General features: G+C 34.9%; 2 protein-coding genes across 5 annotated transcripts in view; one reads left to right on the forward strand and one right to left on the reverse strand.

The window, feature by feature from the left end:
• Positions 1-587: 587 nt before the first annotated feature.
• LOC128998083 (60S ribosomal protein L15-like) lies at positions 588-12,784 on the forward strand. The gene is made up of 5 exons (XM_054424073.1): positions 588-679; positions 4,914-5,102; positions 5,553-5,689; positions 9,766-9,876; positions 12,541-12,784. Exons 2-5 carry the CDS (start codon positions 4,931-4,933, stop codon positions 12,733-12,735), a joined length of 615 nt encoding a protein of 204 aa, XP_054280048.1. The 5' UTR covers positions 588-679; positions 4,914-4,930; the 3' UTR covers positions 12,736-12,784.
• A 2,618-nt stretch (positions 12,785-15,402) lies between these two features.
• The window catches only part of LOC128997796 (zinc finger E-box-binding homeobox protein zag-1-like), a 496,300-nt gene continuing 489,564 nt past the window's right edge, over positions 15,403-22,138 (reverse strand). For 2 of the 4 annotated variants that reach the window (XM_054423508.1, XM_054423509.1), the window contains exons 7-8: positions 21,859-21,988; positions 15,403-18,440 (exon numbers count right to left, since the gene is read on the reverse strand). In XM_054423508.1, the coding sequence (XP_054279483.1) occupies positions 18,247-18,440; positions 21,859-21,988 (324 nt within the window). In that variant the 3' untranslated portion in view covers positions 15,403-18,246. The remainder of the gene's footprint in view (positions 18,441-21,858; positions 21,989-22,138) is intronic. The other 2 variants (XM_054423507.1, XM_054423510.1) reach the window with 1 other exon arrangement.

Genomic DNA, 22,138 nt, shown 5'->3' on the forward strand with positions numbered 1-22,138 from the left:
ACCATTAAAATAGAAATGTCAAATTTTCTTTGCAACCATCATATAGACCTAAACAAATAAAAAGCTGTACCGGTACATTTAAAATTCCCACGTTATTATTACAGAGACAAAAACACTGTTGTAGTTTGCTTTTGCATGGCTGTGGTTTGATCAAGTTTGGCAAATTTATTTATTTCATCATGTACTATTAACATTCAATAAAAAAAAAACAAATAAATAAATAAACTTGTTCCCTTCCCCGCAGTATCAAACCTAAGTACTTGTAAATATAATGTTATATAAATAGGTGGAAAATACGACTTTATGGGGATATTAAAAAAATCCAATTAGATAATTGAAATTCACTTAGTATGTAGGTTTGCTGTGGTGAGGTTATTTTTACAAATAATATGGTTGACAAGTTTCGGAAGTTGACAAATAATTTAATGTTTGCTTATTTTATTTAAAATATCTTTGTTAGGTTATTTTTAAATTTTTAAAACTTGAACGAAGCACAACATTACATGAATTTAAGCTGCCAACATAATTCCATTTTTTCGCATTCCTCAAAAAAAGAAAAGAAGCTGTTGTACGAGCTAAAAGTTTAGCCTGCCTGCTGTTTTGTGATTAGAAAGTAGAGGGGGGAAAGACTTCTTCTTTTCCTGCCTGCTATAAAGTGCTAAGACGAAAAAACTAAAAAGTAAGTTAGTATTTACATCGAACAATTTTATCCACTTTAATCTCTTTTAGTATATATTAAATTTCATTTTGGATGGTTCTCTTGATCAGCGACATTTCTTACTAATAACACTTTAAAACCTTATGTTATCTAATTTCCCCATTGAATAAGGCCTACTGACATTTAGGTTAAGCACAGCTATACCCTAGCCTGCATTAGGAAATAAAACAACAACCCTATTTTGACAGCTTTTATAGTTTTATAGCTTTGTACCTTCACACATGTTGAAATAGGCACATAAAAAATCATATGATCTATTTGCATACGCCTTACACTATTATCATTTCAAAGATAAATATTTTTTCAAGTCAAAATTCAATGGTCTAAGTTACCTTAAAAGTACTGTAGTAACTCTATAACTCATTTATTTAGCCAGATTGACAATGTACATGGATTAGACAAGTCAACTTTACCAAGACTAACTATCAACTAACATTTGAAATACAAATTTAAAATAAAAAAGTCATATTGACTAGGTTTTAGCATTACTGTAAACTTAATGTTTTTATTATCAGCAAAACCCTCAGCTAACTTATGCCAATTCATTATATGTAACCATGGATGCTAAGTTCATTCGTCAAAGCCATAAAAAAAATTAAAATTTAGATTTATCTTTTGCATAGGCCTAGGATAACTTAGGCCTAACCTCTCAGATCTTCAGGTAAAATTTAATGTAAAGTTATTTATAGTAGAAATTTCCCTCTCTTCATCTTAACTTAAGGCCCGTCACACACACCGACTTCTGTCGTATTGAGGTACAACTTGCTAGTTGTTAGGCCCATGAGTCAATTCCCCATCCCCACCAACAGCACAACAGACGAGCAATTTTGGCCTGTCTGAGAGAGACCAAAACTAATCTTTCACTAGGATATGACTTGAACACTGCTCCAATTCTGTCATATTCGTGTGTACCCTGCAGATTTTATCAATCGTCTGCGTGCAAGTTGCACATTCATACGACTTGAGAGTCATAAAACATCAAACACAAAAGTTAGCACAGCTCATGTCAGTTTCGGAGTGTCATGGGCCTAATTATTATTAGCTCAATTTATTGATACATTTATCTGAATCATTTTATTAACATCTAAATTTCATGCTAAAGAACTCTGCTTGAAAGTTGGAGAAAAATTCACGTATATAGTTTCTTTTTATTATTTTTTTTTAACAGAGGGCCAGGCTTACAAGTTACCATGGAATTGCATCGCAGCTAGAACAGCTTATTGTGCACCCTTGTTCACAGGTCCTCATTCTCCGTCAAATCCCAGGTCCTTGGTGAACCGTGAGAGCCTTTTGACTATGGTAACCTGTTCTTCCCTTTGATCTCCCATCAATAGGCCAAGGGATCTCATACGCAGACCTTGTAGGGCTGGGCACATAAATATACCTTCACAGCTTTTACAAGGTCTCTGGCTGGGGCAAGCCGTAGCGAGATTTCCCTGAAAGGACTCAGCTCCTGAACTTGCTTGACCAGCCAAGTGGCTGCGTTAGCACAGCCTCCACCTTTCTTCCTGGAGGCTTCATTAGAGTCAGCTTTGGGGGTACCGCCCTTGCCCTGCTTTTTCCCAGCATCCTAGTTCCGGGAGGCTTTGCAGGCAGCTGGCTTTGCAGGCAGCAGAGTTAGGGTGCTTGGCAGCCCACACCAGCCTCCTCTCACTTCTGGATAGCACCTTTTCGCCTTTGGCTAAAGCATCCGCTATCCTCCGTCTTTGCAACTCACCCCTGGAAAGTAGTTTTTCGTACGAGGGATCTCATACGCATACCTTGTAGGGCTGGGCACATAAATATACCTTCACAGGTTTCCCAGGGCAAGTTGTAGCGAGATTTCCCTGAAAGGACTCAGCTCCTGAACTTGCTTGACCAGCCAATCCTTTGTGGCTGTGTCAGCACAGCCTCCACCTTTCTTCCTGGAGGCTTCATTAGAGTCAGCTTTGGGGGTACCACCCTTGCCCTGCTTTTTCCCAGCATCCTAGTTCCCGGAGGAACTGGCTTTGCAGGGAGCAGAGTTAGGGTGCTTGGCAGCCCACACCAGCCTCCTCTCACTTCTGGATAGCACCTTTTCGCCTTTGGCTAAAGCATCCGCTATCCTCCATCTTTGCAACTCGCCCCTGGAAAGTCGTTTTTCGTTCCTTTCCGGTTTCTGCGAGCTTGTTGTCATCGTCAGATTTTAGTAGACCTTCCTCCTCCATTTGGGTCAGATTGTCTACATTGTTCTCACGAATACCGGGTATCTAAGTCCACCTCCCCAGTGACCCGATTAGAGAGGTAAGGGGTGCGTACGAATGGGTTACCCCTGGTTCCCAGAAGGCCAATTAAGACACTGAATATTAGGCCCCCAGTACTACAAGACTCTTGGCACGGATCACATTACACCTTAGTCTAGGGCCCCCCTCACTTGGTTCTGTAGGTGGACCAACACCCAGTGGCAGAAGGTAGCTCTCCGCAGCTAACAAGTGAGAGTTGGGGTTTAGGTTGTGGCCAATCTGCCGAACCAACCCCGCGTGCGAGGTTTGGCCGGAATGGCGCGAAATTTTCTCCCACTCACTAAACCCCCATACCTTCCCACGTATATAGTGGTTTGCACCTCCAGTCTTAATGCTGGGTTAGGCCTAGCTTAAATATTCAACAATTTTCTTTTACTTTATTATACGAGGGTTGTCCTTAAATTAAGGTTTCTATAGAGCTCTCATCACAGTCAAGAGTAACCTAGTTCAAATCTGAGACCAATGTTGTGTTCCTTACTTTATTCAATACTCTTCCAGCCGGCTTTTGATTCTATAGAATGATTAGTCTTGTCCTTGTCATAGTATTTAAACACGTTGTGAAAGAAATGCTCCCGCCAAGTATTAATCACGCTCTGTGGTTTAACTTTTCAACCTCTATTGAAGTTTATCGCCGTTTGACAGACGTAAAGTGGAGTTAATGGTTTGCATGTAGAAGATGTACACAATGGGTGGAGTTATTTCGAGCTGGTCTTAAACAATTGCACAATGTTTTCCATTGTGTCGGCTGACTGCTATTGTTCCTCAGTCTTGTTAGAATCAGTAAACAAAGTTTGGGAAATTGTGCATGCGGATGATTGTATGACTATTAAAGAGATGGTAACTTATCGAACTAACAGTGAACGTTTCTGTAAAATTAACAAGGACCACAATCGGCGTTGAAAGTCTGAAATCCACCGATTAACAAGCAAAGCTTTCGGAAATTCAGTCACTGACTCGATGGTAACGGACAAACATCCTAAGCCACTTGTGCACCTTTTCTACCTCAAAACACTTTGCTTATACAGGGTGCTCAAAAAAGGTGGGGACATATTTTACCTAGTGATTCCATAAGTCAAAATAAACAGAAAATTAATAATAACATTTTTTCCAAAATCGCTTCGTTAACCAGATATCCGCCATTTTGTATTCATTACATACAAATATTTATCTTAAGACTTTTCCAACCGATGTTTATGAAACTTTGTATGTATGTTAAGGTAGGAGAGACCCATGTTATAAAAATGATTCATCTTGATTCACCTTAAAATGTCAAAATGGCGGCCATTTTAATTTCTTAAGCCTAAATTATTCAAAAATGGCTGACTATGAAAAAATGCCAACACCTTTTATATAGGCCTACACCTGTCAATTGGCAACAGTTGATAATCAACAGTATTTACCTCCTTTTACAGAAAGCTTATCACGGAATGCACTTCATACTTAGCGGGAGTGTAATTTTTTTTTCATTTTTGATTACTATGAGGAGACTAATCGTCCCATAGGGTTGGGGGATGGCTAGAGTAGTAGTGGATGAAGTAAGGAACACAATGTTGGTCTCAGGTTTGAATTAGCTTGCTTGGCTGAAATGGGAGCTCGATAGACATCCTCGTAGATAGCCTATAATTTTTTTTTTAAATCAAAGCCATATAAGTTAATGAATGTCTCTGAATGAAGAGTCTTTGCAGAGTTAGGTAAGATGAGACAATTGAACTGACATCCAACTGGAAGGTAGGTAGTTATAAATCTTTGACCAAATAATCGGCTCTCCAACCCATTACCCCAGTTGCAAATTAATACATTTAGTGCTTTCCACTGCAGTTATAAGAGCGTTTTAGCTTCAAGTAAAAACATTGTTACAGTTTTTCTTTTGTGTATATAATTCATCAAATTAATTAAGTTTAGATGTACTCTAACATTTTATTGTTCTATTACAGATCGGCCAGGCATCAAAATGGGTGCCTACAAATATGTTCAGGAGTTATATCGCAAGAAGCAAAGCGATGTGTTGAGGTTTCTGCTTCGAATCAGAGTCTGGCAATACCGCCAAATGACTAAAATGCATCGAGCGCCCCGTTCCACCCGCCCTGATAAGGCAAGGCGACTCGGATATAGAAATAAGGAAGGTAATTATCTTTGGCTATTTTGTCATTCTAATTTTGACTAATTTATTACATACATAATAAAGGATATTTGATTTCAAACCTCTCATTTTACATTTAGTGAATTTAAAAGATAAGTATGATTTATACTTAAAAAGAATCTTGTTTCGTTATATAATTAAAAGTTGGAGCTTACAATTAATGATCTATTTTCAGTATCCTTTGATAACTTATGATCTTGGAATAGTAACAGCACAATTATAAAATCTCCTTGTCTTTTTTTCAATTTTTCTCAATCAATTTTTTTGTGTACTATTTTCTCTAGCACAAGTACCTATGGATTTAAATTTTTCCTAAACATAATCCTGTTGGATTAAGTCTTTTCTCCAAATGGGCCTAGTACATAAGTAGACAATAAGATTTGTAAGCATTAAGCAATGGTAATAAGAATCAAACCTAAATTTAATTTTTCAGGTTTTTGCATATTCCGTATCAGAGTACGCAGAGGAGGCCGCAAACGCCCAGTTCCTAAGGGAGCTACTTACGGCAAACCTAAGAGCCATGGAGTCAACCAACTCAAACCGACCCGTAATTTGCAGTCTGTTGCGGAGGTTAGTAGATTCATAAAATACCCCCAGCGCAGCAAACCTGCCGTCTAAGCAAATTTCCATTTGCCCGAATTCATTTTCAATTACCGGTAATCTATTTTTATAACATTTTGTTAAACGAGTATCTAGGTTTGCTGCTACAAGGAAACTAAAAAAGTGTGTTTTTAGTAAAATAATTATAGCTTAGTATAAAATCAATAATTTTGCCAAGTTTGATCAAAATATCCTTAAACTAGCAAACTACAACATTTTACAATATTCTCCACAAGAATAACATGGGAATTTAAATTTTTTTTTAGTTTTCTCTGTAGGCCTAACCAATAACCGTACAAAAAAACTTTGATATACTTAATTATTTGTTTTTTTAAGCTCTTTAAGAAGGTCTACAGAGAAATTGGGAAATTTTTTGTTTTGAGTATCAAAAATGAGAAAAACCAATTTTTACCCCATAAAACCCCATTAAACCCTGTTCCCATGGTCCGATCATGCTGGTTCGCGAACTCATTCAAGTTATCCCGCCTTACACCTTCAAACCAAATTTCATCAAAATCGGACAAAAACTACTTACGTTATCGTCCAGACGGACATATATATATATTTATATACAGGGTGTCCCATAACTCTCTGGACACATGTATATAGTGTTATTCCCTAGGTCAAGACAACCTATATACATTGACCTACCCCCACACCTATGCAGTTCTTACCCCACAGGTCCCACAAACCTTCCTGCAGAGTTAGGCCGATGTTTAATAATAACATCCACCTAACAGTGACCCATCCAGCACACTGGACCACATTGTCCAGTCATAATAATAATAATAATGAAATAATTGGGGTCATAATGGGGGGAGTATGGTGTATGTGTAGTAGTGAACACATTTCACCATAGGAATATGGGTATGTGCAGCAAACCTATGGGTGTATGCAGAGGGTATGGGTCTGTGGTGACTAGTTTACCGACTGTCGGCAATTATGTGTTTTTTACAAAAAATCGAATAACTCCTAAACGGTTTGAGATACAGCGTTGATAGTTTGCAAAAATGTTTATCTTCTTAAGAACTATTATCGTTAGAAATTATACTAAAAAAAACATTACCCGTTTCAAAATGGCGGCCATTTAAAATATTTGATGCCAAATTTTACGAAAACCGTTAACTTTACAAAAAAACTGCAAGGGACAAAAAAGTTTTAAATTTTACGTAGTTTTCATGATACCTTATTTGTTAAGATTGGATTAATAATAACAAAGAATGTTTTCATAATGTATGACCACTTTTCTCCATTTAAACAATGCTAATACTCCTTTTACACTGTCTAAATATCTTTACAACAGATGAACTTTTGTACTGGCCTGTGATTTTTTTCTGCTTCTTCTGCATGTAAAATTATTGTATTATTCATGTAAAAATGGTGCAACCGTTAACAAATAAATAAATGAGTTATACGCCAATCAGGAGTTTTAAAACAAAACAGTTGATTTAATCATTTTTGTTATTTATAAGTATAAGTTGTTGTTTATTATAATTAACATTAATCTTTCACTAAATAAAAAAAACAAAAAAAACATTGATAATGTAAACATTTGTTTTGTAATTAATAAATACAATTGGACAATACCTTATGGTCCTTCTTTATTTACAAGAGGCCTACATTTATTTAAATTTGCATTTATTTACATTTACATTTACATTTATTTACAAGTACCTACAACAACTGTTCAAAATGACGACCGTCAACTCGGTTACATAATCTAAAACGATCAATCATGGATCATTGAACATGTCCAAAAACTTGGTCATAATCTTCTTTTATTATCGCGGCTGCCTCAACCACTCGAGCTACTAAGTCCATCTCACTCTCTATAGGTGTACTATAAACTAATTGTTTAATTGTGCCCCAAAGGAAAAAAGTCGAGAGGAGTGAGGTCGGGTGATCGAGCGGGCCACGGTGTCGGCCCTCCACGCCCAATCCAGCTGTTTGGAAAAGTGAGGTTTAAGTAGTCGCGGACTATGTTGCCATCGTGGGCAGGGGCTCCGTCATGTTACAACCACATATTTTCGGGGACATAAAGGGGGACATCTTCCATCAACTCAAGAAGAATATCTCTAAGGAACACCAAGTAGGTTGGTGAATTCAGCCGATTTGGTAAAATGTAGGGCCCAACACGGAAGTTTCCTATAATACCTGCCCACACATTAATCGAAACCTTTTCTTGATGCCCAGCTTCAAAAATAGCATGTGGATTTTGTTCTGCCCAGACATGCCTTGTTCGGTTGTTAAATATCCCATCCCTGGTAAAACTAGCTTTGTCTGTAAACAGAACGTTTTCAAGAAATCGAGGGTTATTTTTATTGTAAGTCTTTTTCCAAGAATCAGCCAGCACAGTTCACCCTTCTGGGGAAATCTTCTGGTTTCAAGGCTTGTACTTTTTGGGGACTGTACGGGTAAAGTTTCTCCCCTATTAAAACTCTCCACACAGTGTTCTTACTGCAACGAAGTTCTTGCCCTACTGCTCTAACACTTACCGACGGATCAGTCTCAAACCGATCAAGAATGCGTTCCTCGATCTCAACATCACGAACTGATCTATCACGCCCAGTGTCACTCATATTTACCTTAAAGGTTCCCTTTTCCCCCAATCTGTTGTACATAGCACTAAATGTCTTATGGTTAGGTAGGAAATTGCCTGTTTGGATAGTGTTCTGCATACAATCTTGCCGCTCCTCTTGCACTGCCACGAGCCATTCCAAAAAAATAGACCACCTACTTCCTTAGAAGCAGCCCTTGTGATAACAATACTCCTGTGATGTGTAACTATTCATTTTGCTCACATTCAGGACTAAACGACCAACTTAATAACGTAAAACACAATACATAATTACTTTAACTGGGTTGTAAGAATCGTAAGCAACTAGTAAAGACTTGCAGTAACGTTTATACAACAATATTTTTACAAATAACAAAAACAAACGATTAAATCAACTGTTATGTTTTAAAACTCCTGATTGACGTATAACAGATGATTGTAAAGATATTTAGACAATGTAAAAGGAGTATTAGCATTTTTAAATGGAGAAAAGTGGTCATACATTACGAAAACAACATGTTTCTCTGTTATTATTAATCCAATGTTAACAAATAAGATATCATTGAACACTTTGTAAAATTTACAAACTTTTTCGTCGCTTACAAATTTTTTGTCAAGTTAACGGTTTTCATGAAATTTGGCATAAAATATTTTAAATGGCTGCCATTTTGAAACGGTTAATGATTTTTTAGTATAATTTTAAACAAAGATAAGCCTTAATAAGATTAAAATTTCTGCAAAATCTCAACGCTGTATCTCAAACTGTTTAGGAGTTATTAATGTTTTTGTAAAAAACACATAAATGCCGACAGTCGGTAAACTAGACACCACAGACCCATGTTCCTATGGTGAAATGTGTTTGTCTTGATCTAAGAAATAACGCTATATACATGTGTCCAGAGAGATACGGGACACCCTGTATATATACTATATAGGTATGTTACATTATATTAAAGTCAAATCATCTTGTATTTAATGTAAATAACACCATGGATTCCTACAATGGATAACTACAACTGGATCTCACCTTCTGTGCTGGATTTTCGGTCCGACTGCTCGACTCACTTAAAGGTGAACTCTCTTACACATTACCTCTACCTCTTATGGCGTTACCATGTTTGCACTCACTACATCCTATGACCTTATCTCTATGTCCACACTATCTTGATTTCTAATACAGTAAATTTACACAGTTTTAATCTGTTTGAAACTGTAGAGACTATAGTAGGCCTATAGATTTCACATCAAAATAGTTGGGTGTTTGTAATAATTTTAATTTTGTTAATGGTAGCCCCAAATGAAGTGTATGGCTGCAGCAGTGTGGTTCACCACTGTAGTAGGACCTGATGCATGCCTAGTTCTGAGCATTACAATCCAGTTGTATCGTGTATCGTGGTTGTAGAGATCGATAAATGATGAGTAAATGACAGTTTGAAGTGAGTTTTATGTGCAATCATCCCAAATAATCCGATTTCCGTTTCAATTTCAGGAACGTGTTGGACGTCGTTGCGGGGGTCTGAGAGTATTAAACTCTTACTGGGTCGCCCAGGATTCTACATACAAATATTTTGAAGTCATCTGCGTTGATCCATCCCACAAGGTAATGGCTAAAAATATATCCTACTTTCGTTAGGATACCCTTTTTTTCCTTGAGAGATTACAAATAATATGTCTGGAAACAGAACTGCCTTATCATGGCAAATGGAAGTGTAGGATCGGAATTTGATCTTTGCAAAGTAGTCTTAAATTAGTGCAATACTGTTTATTGTGCTACATCATAGGCAATTTGTGTAATTCTCACCTTACAATAGGCCTACTGAATATGTGAACAAATTGTTATGTTATTGGTTGAGATTTAATTGCTTAATGGTCCTTACTTTTGATAACAAAATCTTGGACAAAAGTAAGGTACGTTAGAAAATGTTTCAAGGATTTCTGCCTTGCTACTTTTTTATTTGGATGGTAAAAGCTTGTTTAAAAATCTATTTTATAAGGTTTATTTTTACTAAAAACTTACATAAGTTTTAGGAATAGAGTGGAACCTCGATTAAATGAATTTGAAGGGCCTAAGAAGTATATTCTTTATACAGGGGGATTTCAAAAACAAGGATTGTTAAATTGACGTTAAATTCGGCCGAAATTTGTAATATGTTAGTTATAGCGTTGGATGTGTAATATTTCAGTACTTTAAATAGTGGTTGGACTCTTCACATATTCCTTACACAGGGGCAACCTTAGGCAAAAAAAGAATTAAATATAGACTTTCAGCCGTTTTACCATGGTTACCATAGGTTCTGGCGCACACCTCTGGGAGCGCTGTGTAGTTACGTAGCCTATGGTAACCGCAGCATGGCTGACGGTCTATATTTCATTCTTTTTTTGCCTATGGTTATAGCCCCTGTGTAAGGAATATGTGAAGAGTCCAACCTCTATTTAAAGAACTAGGCCTAAATAGATTACTCATTGTGATCCTTGGTGGGAATATATTAATGATAAAATACAATCATCACCTTAGCCAACCACAGTTGTTGGTATGGCGACTAGTTTCGTCCCTTAGAACTTCATCAGGTCATTTTGTATGCAATCACATCATCAGTGTATAAACACATTGTGGTATATAAACAGATTCTATAAAAAAACTGTTACAATCACAATAATACACACAATCACAATATGGAACTTGTCATATTGATAAAATAGTTAAAATGGAATACAAATATATAAAACTTATTAAAACTGTTCAGACTGGCCAGCACTGTCTTATCACTACCATTGTCTAAATTATACTGACTGAATCATGGTGGTTCTTCTTCTCTCCAGAGTGCCACCTGTATTTCAGTTTGTTTTGTTCTTCTTGTTTTATACCTCTTTGATTTGTAACTTGTCAATATAAGTATCAAATATAATATTTGACCAGAATGAATTCTGTTTAAAATGTTACATGGGTCGAGTTTTTAGCTTTGTAGATGGGGAATTCTTCTTTAACATCAAGCTTAACACTTTTTGGTAATACTTAAACTATTTCCATGTTTTTATCAATAGATGTGTAGGTGTGCAATTCCGATACTAAATGTTCGGCATAACTGGTCTTAGTCCAAGAAGATACTTGTCTTTCTTTAAAGATCATTCCAATATTTAACAAATTTGCATATTTGCAATATTAGTTAAAATTACAACGCCTGTCCATAAATTAAGGTCTTCATCGAGGTCCTGTCGCAGCCAAACATGTTAGTTCAAATCTTAGACCGAAACATTGTGATCCTTTGTCATCCACCTCTATTGTAGCCAGTTCCAACCCCAGAAAAGTGTACACAGAAAAGTGTTTTGACCTAGAAAATGTGCATAAGTAATAAGCATAAGGCTTAGGGAGTTGGTAGAAGGTTGTATGCATTTGCTCAATGGAGCTAGCAGCGAGTATTCATAAGTTTCCATTAAGACAGTGATTGAATTTGAGGAAACTTTGCTTACCGAGTGGCGTGTTGCAGGCTTCCAAGGCTGACCTTAGACCTTGATAGTCTTATACGAGACGTCCCGTATTAGTTCTACAATCTCTCTCTTCCAGTCTCTCCGTGATCAGAATTGAAATTTCCTCTAACCTTGGTCACTTCTTCAAATGAGACAAATGAATGACAGCATTCGGCCAATGCCGTGAAAAACATAATGCAAATGCTTGAGACCACTTCTAAACACCCACTATCCTTTGCATCATTTTCTACATTAAACACTTGAGATATTATCCAATGCCAAAAAGGTAGTTATACTTTTGGCGGGTACTTCAATTTTCTTTCACAAAGTTTTCAAATATTATGGCGATACTAATTGTCCTACATGAGTGAACCGGCTAGAATAGTAGTGGATAAAGTAAGGAACACAATGATAGCCTCAGATTTGAACTGTGCTCTGTTGGCTCAGGAAGTGCGGCTGGCCAAAGGATCAGCCCCTACTCACACACATGCAGGCTTCACACACAGACGCAAGGGATTACGACGGATTATTGAGTGCTCACGTCCGTGAGTCGGGACCCTCGCATATAGGCCTGAGCTCCAGCCGCACTCCCTGAGTAAAATGCTCAATTAACGAAAATTAAAAATGAACTCTTCCTTGGATATAATGGGCGAAAAGAACCCTTTGAACCAATGTACAAAATTAAGTCTTAAGCAAGCAAATATTTTAGGCTCCAATATTTTACAACCAAATTGATTATTAATTTCTTTTAGGAACCCTATTTTTTGTCGTTGTTAAAATAATATATTTTTATGTGCAGGCAATCCGACGAGACGCAAAAGTCAATTGGATCGTCAACGCAGTTCACAAACATCGTGAAATGAGAGGCAAGACTTCAGCCGGTCGCAAGTCGCGAGGCCTGGGCAAAGGTCATCGGTTCTCTCAGACCAACGGAGGTTCTCGCCGGGCCGCCTGGAAGAGAAGGAACACTCTGCAACTTCGCAGAAAGCGTTAAATGTGAACTACTTTGTTATTTCCATAATAAAATACAATCTGATATTGTTTATTTTGTTACTGTTTTGAAGCCAAAGTTTACACTAATTAACACCTTATTTTGAAATAAGCAGACTTTTATTATTAGACTAATCAATGATGTGACGATATAAGGTTAGACAAACTAATATGATGAGGATTTGGACTGTTCTGTTATAGTAGTTGTTTACGCAACGATTGCGTAAAGATAGTGTTAACAACACGATTATAAATTTAAGGTACGAGTCTTGGTGAGTGCCTTTAAACTTTTAGGAGTGTCCTTAAGACTATTTACCCGAGTTGCATACACTACTTTACCAACGACAGTTTTTTAATTACTAACAATCACTACTCATAACTTCTGTGAGGGGTTATGTTTTAAGAATCAAGAATCAAGAATTTTTATTCATCGTTAATGCTATGTACAACACATGCAATGGATGAACGTCATAATAGTAGCCTAAAGTTTACGGGCAATAAGGCTAAATAAATATAAACAATAAGAATTTTTTATTATTAAAAAGTTTTTTAGTTTATAACATCTCATTGCCACTGACAGTGATGCAACAAGTTATTGTACCAAACACTAATTGCGCCACTCATTAACAATTAAATGGGTCTTAATAGCTGATTAGTAGTTATAAAGTTCAAAAAAATTCAATTTAACTTATTTTCTCTCAATCCTTGAACCTCATTTATTGTTAGCCTACTCGTGTTGTTAAGTAAAAGAATGCTGTTTGAATCTTTTCAATTCTAAGAACTGAAGTGAACGGCTACTTTAAAAAACGGTCATAGGTAAAAGCATTAATTACATTTGTGTTAAGCAGTATAGCTACCGAGTAAATCATACTTATAAAATCACACTCATACCGAGTAAATTATATATTCTTCATCCATCTTGGAAGACAAGAGAAAGATTTCATAATAATAAACATGGCTGTAAATTTGAAAACCACTATAGGTTTTGTCACTAGCACTGCTAACAATACATATATCAAATAGCTACACTCAATAGAACGCAGGACTGCAGTTTTAACTAGTCTGCGTTTCCAACTAATTGTGCAAGGGTTGTATGGGTTTATCTGGAACTATCTGTTGTGGTGGAGGGGTTTTTTTGTTGTTTTCGTTAAAATATGCTAGTATTTTAATCTATTTACAAACATTCTAGTAGTGTTCCATGGTTCTAATTGGGGGCCTCTTTAACATTTTTATTTAACTTTTCAAACGTTTGGTCTGTAAATCAATACGATTCCTGGATTTATAGGATTTTTAGTTACAAACCAGTCATACAGTTTGGCCAAAACTTCTGTGCATGTGGGCCGCTACTACGCCCGCAGCACTAAAACATATGGGTGCCGGTTTTTGGCAGTGCTTGGGCTAGGGTTGAGTGAGTCACGTGGAGTAGCAAGACACCAACGTTTTCAAAAAAGTACCCCTGCCATGACCTGGACCAGTTCTGGCTTCGCGCACAGTAACTGTGGCCGAACTACCTGAGTGGGGAAGAGTCCAAACTGGAACAAAACTTTGTACACAAAACATCATAATACATAAATAACAGTCTGATTAAAAATGTGTGGAAAGCCACACATCAATTATCATACAATCATTACAGGATTATCATTCATCGGACATAATGTTATTTTTTTTATACTTTGTGTAGACTTCCGTATCTGTTGGCACAAACAACCGAATGAAAATATCGATCGATATATAGAATATTCGATAATATCGTTTGGTTAGTTAGGTAAGATTAACAGATTAGGCTTCTATCCTGAGAAAAGTCAGTAGCTTTTTGATGGTTCGAAACGGGACCCAGCTGTTCCTGATCCTTTAAATAAATGATCCTGACTAATGAAACCGCTGATCTTAGTCAGTAACAAAGCTACACAGGTCATCGCACACACCATTCTACACTCATCCTTTGCTCGTATTTGGGTTAAAATACGCACCTAGGTGGCGTCCCCATCTCAATGATTGATAATTGATATACAAGGTAAACATTTTCCTTGGTTGAAATAGTTGTCAGTGACAGTGAAATATTTTAAAGTTTTGTGTCTCTTGTGCCAGTTTAGACTTTCCCATTCGGGCAAGCCTCCTATCCTCAATAAAAATACTAAATATCCAGGCCTTGTGCTCTATGTTACATCATTAATTCCTGGATTTGTTTTTGGTAAAGAATTGGTTTTGTTTAAAAAATTAGTGATGGTTTACAATAAACTCTATCACTGCTTATTCATCATTTTGGGAACAGTAATTTTTCATCTATAATTTTGGATCATCAAGACATGAGACAAAACTGTAAGCACTTGTAGATATGCGTTTTGAGTTTTGATCACCTGTTTGAAGGTGTTCTCTTCCTAAAAACTTTCTGGTGGCATTGGTAGAAAAGAAACACTGCTATACTGCTACTATACCAAGTACATTAATTTAAATTCTATCATTTAGTTTTTGAGATTGAAGTCGGGTCTTTCCTAATCTATTAACAGACCCCTTCACCTAAGAAAACAACTTTAGTCTCTAGGTTGTTCCATTTCGTTTTTGATTCAGAATCATACAACATTGTATTAAATATAATTAACCATTAATTTACATAAATAAAAACCGGTGAATAAAGAACAGTTTATGTCATCACTTTTTTTTATTTATACATATTATTATAAGTAAATTACAAAAGAATATTTAGAGAACATGTGAAATGCCCAATTTGATTCATTTAAAATTTCATATAAGCAACGTCATAATAAATTATCAGATCTAGGCAATATTATGAATACATTTTATACCAAATTTACAACTAATTATATTTACGAAATCAAAATATAAAATAAAGACGATAAACGTAAAATCAAAAAATAATTGCAATTATCTTATTGCACAAAAATAAACTCATATACATCTTCTTTGGTGGAACTAGCTATGCTAGGTTTCATAGGTATGTTCACATTTTCTGATAACAAGTAAACACTTGTTCTCAGAAAAGAAAACTCCGCCTAAACCATAAACTATATTTATGTCATGGAAAACTAAATCATAAATCATAAAAATATACAAAACAAAACATATATAAATGAGCCTTACATTTTTGTTAAGAAAAACAAATGCCTACAATACAAACTACACATACAATACAATAAAATCTCTCTTACATTATAGAATCTCCCCCCCGATATATATATTTATATATTTTTTAATTTACAGAAATAATATATAAATCTATGATCTGTAATAACATTAGCAAAAGGGCTATGGAAGCACAAAAATACATAAACCCAAGATGAACAGAAATCAATTTTTGATTTTTGAGATCAATGTTATTGCACAAATAGTTCATAAATGTTTGTATGGAAATGATTGATAACATTTTTTCATAAGTACATCACTACTGTATTCATCAGAGACAAGTGTAAGAATAAACTAATACTGGATACATTTCATAAAACTATATCGATCAAATTTTAAAATACAATACTTTTTTAATAAACCCTTTAACCAAAAACTATTTCTGTTCATACGTCACAAAAAGACATTGGCAATGAATTTGTTGGTATGCTCAAAAGCAAAACATAGATAAAATTATATTGAACTCAAAAGCTTAAATAATTTAAGAATTATATTTAACAAACTATATAATAAGTATGCTTGAAGACAGGAATGAGTCAAATGACTTTACATATTAAAATATATACAGTAATAATACAAAGCACACTGCACAGAAACTATTTACACCTTCACAAAAGATTTTGTTTATTTAATAGTTGAATTTTATGGTCCGCATCCTCTACATTTCGTAGCTAACAAGACGAAGAGGCATAATTACTTAGGATTATCATACGTACTTACACCTCTTTGTCTTGCAAGCGTGATTTAATTCACAAACTATTTGATTCAAATATCAAAAGAATATCACGTAATAGGTAATATGGTGGCCACTTTCAGGTAAGTGGTGTTTGTATACGATTTCTTTGTTGTTTAATAAAAATGAAAACTAAACGCTAATGTTAGAAAAGTTTTAATCTGAACAAATCTTATGTCAGTTGATAATTTTTGAATACTCCATACTGTCCTTGTTTGAAAGTAAAACGTCTCAAAAATATTTATGGTAACAAATAGTTAAATTGACTAATAAGAAAAGTTCAGCTAATGTATTTAACAAATATATTTACTTAGTTGTCCAAAATCACAAAGTCACTGAAAATGGCCACCAAAACACGTTTGATATTAATATTTTTAATAACAGCTGTTAAATTAATATTAACATTGATAAAAATATTGGTTATTTTATTGTCATGAATGATGCTTGTTGTACATACTTACAATTACCATAACTTACGTCCTAACCTACAAGGAATGGCGATAATCAGTGACACTTTTGACACATTTATTAGGTTAAAAAGCTCTTTGGGATACGGTCAAATGGTGGAAAAACGTCTGCATAAAACTCGACTAGAATAAAAGAAATGCTGACCAACAATATGAATGACTGATTATTAGAAATGTTTACAGTAAAGGAGGAACCGCACTGATCGGATACACACATGGGCATGAATAACCACTGCAATTGAGTCGTTTCCTTTAAAATGTATTGTCAATTTACGATAATATTTACACTCAGGGGTCAACCTCAATGACCGGTTCGTTTAACAGTGTTAAAACACAATTTGACGAAAAGACACTTCCGTCAGAACATATCCAAACACTAAAATTTGGGGAGTTGACACCGAACGGTTTCACAAACATCTCTTTATACATCAGGAACATTCCATACCTTATTGAAGAAATAATTTTATTGAGATCACGAAATTCTGAAATATCCGTCAAAAGAAACATTTCCTGGAAGACTGCGGATAAAAAGTTCTACACCGATATCCAGTCCTTGAATTATAAACCATCTGCTTTCTCCCAACAAGTAACAATTACAATTAATAAATTTTGTTGCAAAAGTGTTTCTAAACGTAACTGGCCTGTGGCAACATTATTAGGTAATAGGTCACCACCGAAGTTGAACAGGTACACTTTAATATATACAGATAGATTTCTGAAAAATATCTTTACCGTACTTATATAGGTAACATTTTACATTAAGCAACACATAAGCTATGCCAAGGAGTATTGGAAAAGGCGAGGTTACGTGGAAAGCTACGGATATGAGAAAAAGGTCATAATTTCAACATTTTTCAACGATCCTCGGACATTACGAAGTAAGACAAATACCAGATTAGTATCAAGATCATATTTACAACCTCGTGATTTTGTTATCGTTATTACTTTAAAAAAATTTAACATTAAAAAATATCAAAATGACATTAGGAAGTCTTAAACCTCAAAATATCAGCGATAAAAGACAAAGAAAGTCTACCAAATACCTCTAAAATAATGTGTCCGAAAATCATTGAGGCTGGATGTAATCGAGGTGGTTTTGCAAAGGGTAGTGATACGGGTAGGGCAGAGGAAGGTGGAGTGGTACAGGAAGGGGGAGGGGGAGGGAATCTCAGTCTCATGTGTGGTAAGGTTTGCAGTAGGAGTAACGGTGATTCATGTGTTGGCTGTAGGACCCGCTGTGAGAAAACCGTTTCAGACACTTTGTACACTGAAAGGGCTTCTCGCCTGAGTGAAGTCGCTTGTGCTCCGTTAGGTGATGCTTGTGTTTAAACGCCTTCATGCAAACATCGCACTTGTGGGGCCTCTGACCTGTAAGCAACAACTAAATTAGAAACAAGAAATAATTGGATGGTTGAGAGTCAAAGATAAAGTTGTGAAAAGTAAATTTACAAGTGGTTTTCTGAACTCCAAGAATATAATTGGGTTGACCAAACAACGATGGTTTTTAAAAATGGAAAAAAGCGTGGTCTTGAGATTTATTTATTTCTCTCTTAACAATTACACCATTTACAATTAGGTATGGAGAGTATCAAATCATATCCCTAAGCCATCGCGGGGTAAAAATCTGTTAAAAAAATTAGATAACAAGCAAAAGGTACATAGAAAAGTTTGTTAATTTGTTAACAACAAGGGTTATCAAACATTTTCCAAAATTTGAGCTGATTTACCTACAGTTTTTTAAAAGAGACAACATACTATCAATCTATCTATCATCTATCTCACTGAGTTATTAAATTAGTCAGGTCCCTGTTAAGACATCATAGACAACATACCCCATGTTTTATTAAGTTAAACAATATTACATACTAACATAGTTGTTACTGAAGAAGTATCCCTTCACCAAATAGTTCAGATAGAGTATAGTAGACATAAAACCCTACAACTACTTGAAATTACTAATAGGTAATATGTTCAACCTACATGTTTAAGTATTTAGAGCATTACTACGCATGTCGTAAATAAAGTGGGTTTCATTTATACTAATAGCCAACAAAAATGTTCACAGTTTTTTAGTGAGATGAAAAAGTTGTGTCTAACAAATAACAATGTATGTGTTCATTTGAAAACAATAGAAAAGAAATAAGGGGAGAATAGACGGCTTGTTAATTTTTAAAATATTTATATACTTTTTATTAAATCTTATTGATTAGGAATAAATACATTCAAGACTGGAATTTACAGGAAGGGTCAAAAAGGATGAGAAAACACCTTAAGTTGACTTTATCACCCCCATGTGCAGGCTAAGTCATAAAGTCTGTTGTAAAACTTATTGACAATGCTATGAATTTAGAATCACGACACTTGGAAACTTAAGGATTTTACACTTCTTGAGTTTACTTTGTGAATTGAAGTTCTTTTCATTTATCGATTTAATATTTTGAAAGTGTGAAACTGACAGACAATTTTACTCAATTAAAGTCTTTTTTTGATAAGTTTGGCGTTGTATGTCAAACAAGTAGGATATAGCTTAAAATTGTTTTTGACAAAGTAACAATAAACTTATTAGTTGTATTAGGATTGTCCATTCTGTAGCAAGTAAAAGTGCATGCAAAGTGGTGAAATTTGTTATAAAAATGATTTAAGTGAAATACAATAATGAAGTATCGTGTAAATAATTATTAGGAACAAATTATTTACTAAATTGTAATGCTAACTTGTCCAAAATTTCTCTTTAAGTATATGTTTGCATTCCAACTACTTTTAAGTCAAATGCCCCGATTGATTGGATTAAAATCTGTCAATCTTCACTGTAGATACAATATCTACAAACATGGATACTTTTATTGCTGTTAAAAAGAAGCACTATGCTCTTAAATGTCACAATATGCTACATATCCAGAAGTGATATTTCTATGCTGCTCATAACATAGATAAATATTGCAGGTGGTATTTTCGGTTTCTAGGGGCCCTAAAATAAGAAAGTGCAACGGTCCCAGACCTTACATTTTATTTATTACTTTTCTCAGGTATTATGGAGACAACAGAGATAGCATTTTCCTTATAGTAAAATTCACCAAATGAATAAAAGATACACAAGATCATTATTTTTTTCTCTTGACGATATGATTTTTTTATTTGATAAATTAGATTAAAAGTATATGATTATTATAAAAATGTTTATTAGGTAAAATGTGTTTGATTAGAAGTCACAGATTGTTTTCCCATTTTAAAAAAGCTTGAAAAAACTAGTCATTATGCTAATATTAGTAGTTAATAGATGATTATTCTTTAAGAAATTCCCAAGCAAAATATACCATCAAAGTATTAATTATTTTATGTTTAGCTAAGGTTGGATTGAAAACAGAACGGTTTCAATATTGACTCAATGCAATTCAGATACTGTCGGCAACAATTGAATCTGGTCTGGTCAAATTACATGTGACTTGGACTTAACCGTTAAGTTGCTATTACAAAGAAGCAAGAAGACACATTACTTCCAATTGACAGAGTCCAAACTGTAAATCGAATCTCCTTGTGAGCAAAGAATGTTTAAATTAAATGCCAGCGTTGCACAGTTTTTTTTTAATTCTCGCCTCGGCAAACAGTGTCTTCGATACGGAAGTAGCCAATAAATGGCCGCATAGCTCTCCATTCCCTCATTTTACTTCTCAACAAAGGAATGTTTTAGAATACCTTGGAATTTTTTCCTGGGATATATTTTAAGGTTTGTAATAACAAGTTTACTGACTCATGAAATTCATTTGAAAAAGTCTGGGTGTATAATTTGTTTCAGTTTGCTCCTTTTTGTTATCAATACAATGTGTTGTAACACTCCTGCTGCAGCGAACCTACAGACTTAACAAGTCTACCAGCGTTATTGAATATTTATTCTAGTAAATTCATAATAAGAGGAATTTTATACTAATATACTAACAGTATTGGATAAACTAACAGGAGGAGCACTAAAAACTGTTGAAATAAATAATACTTTGTAATTTAATCACATAGTAATTTGTTAGACATAATGAATAGTTTCATGCTTGAATGAAATATAACTTGTTAATTTTTCTAGATTACAGTAAAATATATTCTATTTTACTACAGCAAACGACAAATGTGATAGAACTGCATTTGGTTTCTTAACAGTTAAGATCCCTTTACGCAGAGTTCTTTAAGGCTGGTTTTAGCGATGCATTTAATTTTTAATATTTTCATCCCCATCAAATGAAAAGGTTTTTGAGTAAAGAATAATTGAATACTTCAAATACAAAATAATAATGAAACTGATAAAATTTTTACTAAGTTGACTGGAAATATTTTTTTCCATAAGGTCAAACAACTTGAAACTCATAAGCCTTGCACCCAAACAGGGTTCAAATAAGAGGAACAGAATTGACCTGAAAAAAAAAAAACTGAAAAGAACAAAAAAAAACTAAAATAAAACATAACTCATGCACAACAAATAAATATAGTTTCAATATCAACGAGAAGACCCTTCAAAGAACAAAATACAAAATATGCAAAAAGTTTGGTAAAAAACATGCAATGACAAAATAACTTGTGTTCCAAGTAGTAATTCCCATATAAATTTAACAAAAGTCCCATAAACCTGATTTCACATGCATCTGTCAAATTTAGGTTTAGAACTCCCCCGAATTTCAGTCAAACCCAATTTCGATGGATGTGTTCAAACCTGAATGTTCATATTTGTGCCTTGCCAAAGAACTCTGCTTTGAGAAGCCTTTATCACACTGGTCACATGGGAACAAGGGTGAGTGAGACCCACCATCTGACTCTGACTCCGGCTTAGGCCTCTTGACTGCTCCACCACTGGATAAACTGCTCCGTTCTCGGTCTCGGATATCAGACAAATCCGAAGTGATGAACTCGTCAGCTTCTGCACTTTCTACCAGGTTCTGTTAAAATTGAGAAACTGTGTTGGTTTGTTGGTTATGAGGGAAATCTATAACTATAGAGTTGACAGATTTTTGTTAGGATAGCAGGCTAACCTGAATGAGAAAGAATCGCCAGTCTGACACAAGAAACGCCAAACAATCTGCACTGTA

This window comes from Macrosteles quadrilineatus, unplaced genomic scaffold (assembly GCF_028750875.1).
Source record: "Macrosteles quadrilineatus isolate MER2022 unplaced genomic scaffold, UCM_ALF_1.0 Scaffold_7__1_contigs__length_78375512, whole genome shotgun sequence".
Lineage (NCBI taxonomy): Eukaryota > Metazoa > Arthropoda > Insecta > Hemiptera > Cicadellidae > Macrosteles > Macrosteles quadrilineatus.

Bases quoted from the DNA above. Each gene is read 5' to 3' on its own strand.
- LOC128998083 (XM_054424073.1), top strand. From the start codon at position 4,931: ATGGGTGCCTACAAATATGTTCAGGAGTTATATCGCAAGAAGCAAAGC. The intron at 5,103-5,552 runs GTAATTATCTTT...TTAATTTTTCAG, and splicing joins CGGATATAGAAATAAGGAAG to GTTTTTGCATATTCCGTATC. The intron at 5,690-9,765 runs GTTAGTAGATTC...TTTCAATTTCAG, and splicing joins ATTTGCAGTCTGTTGCGGAG to GAACGTGTTGGACGTCGTTG.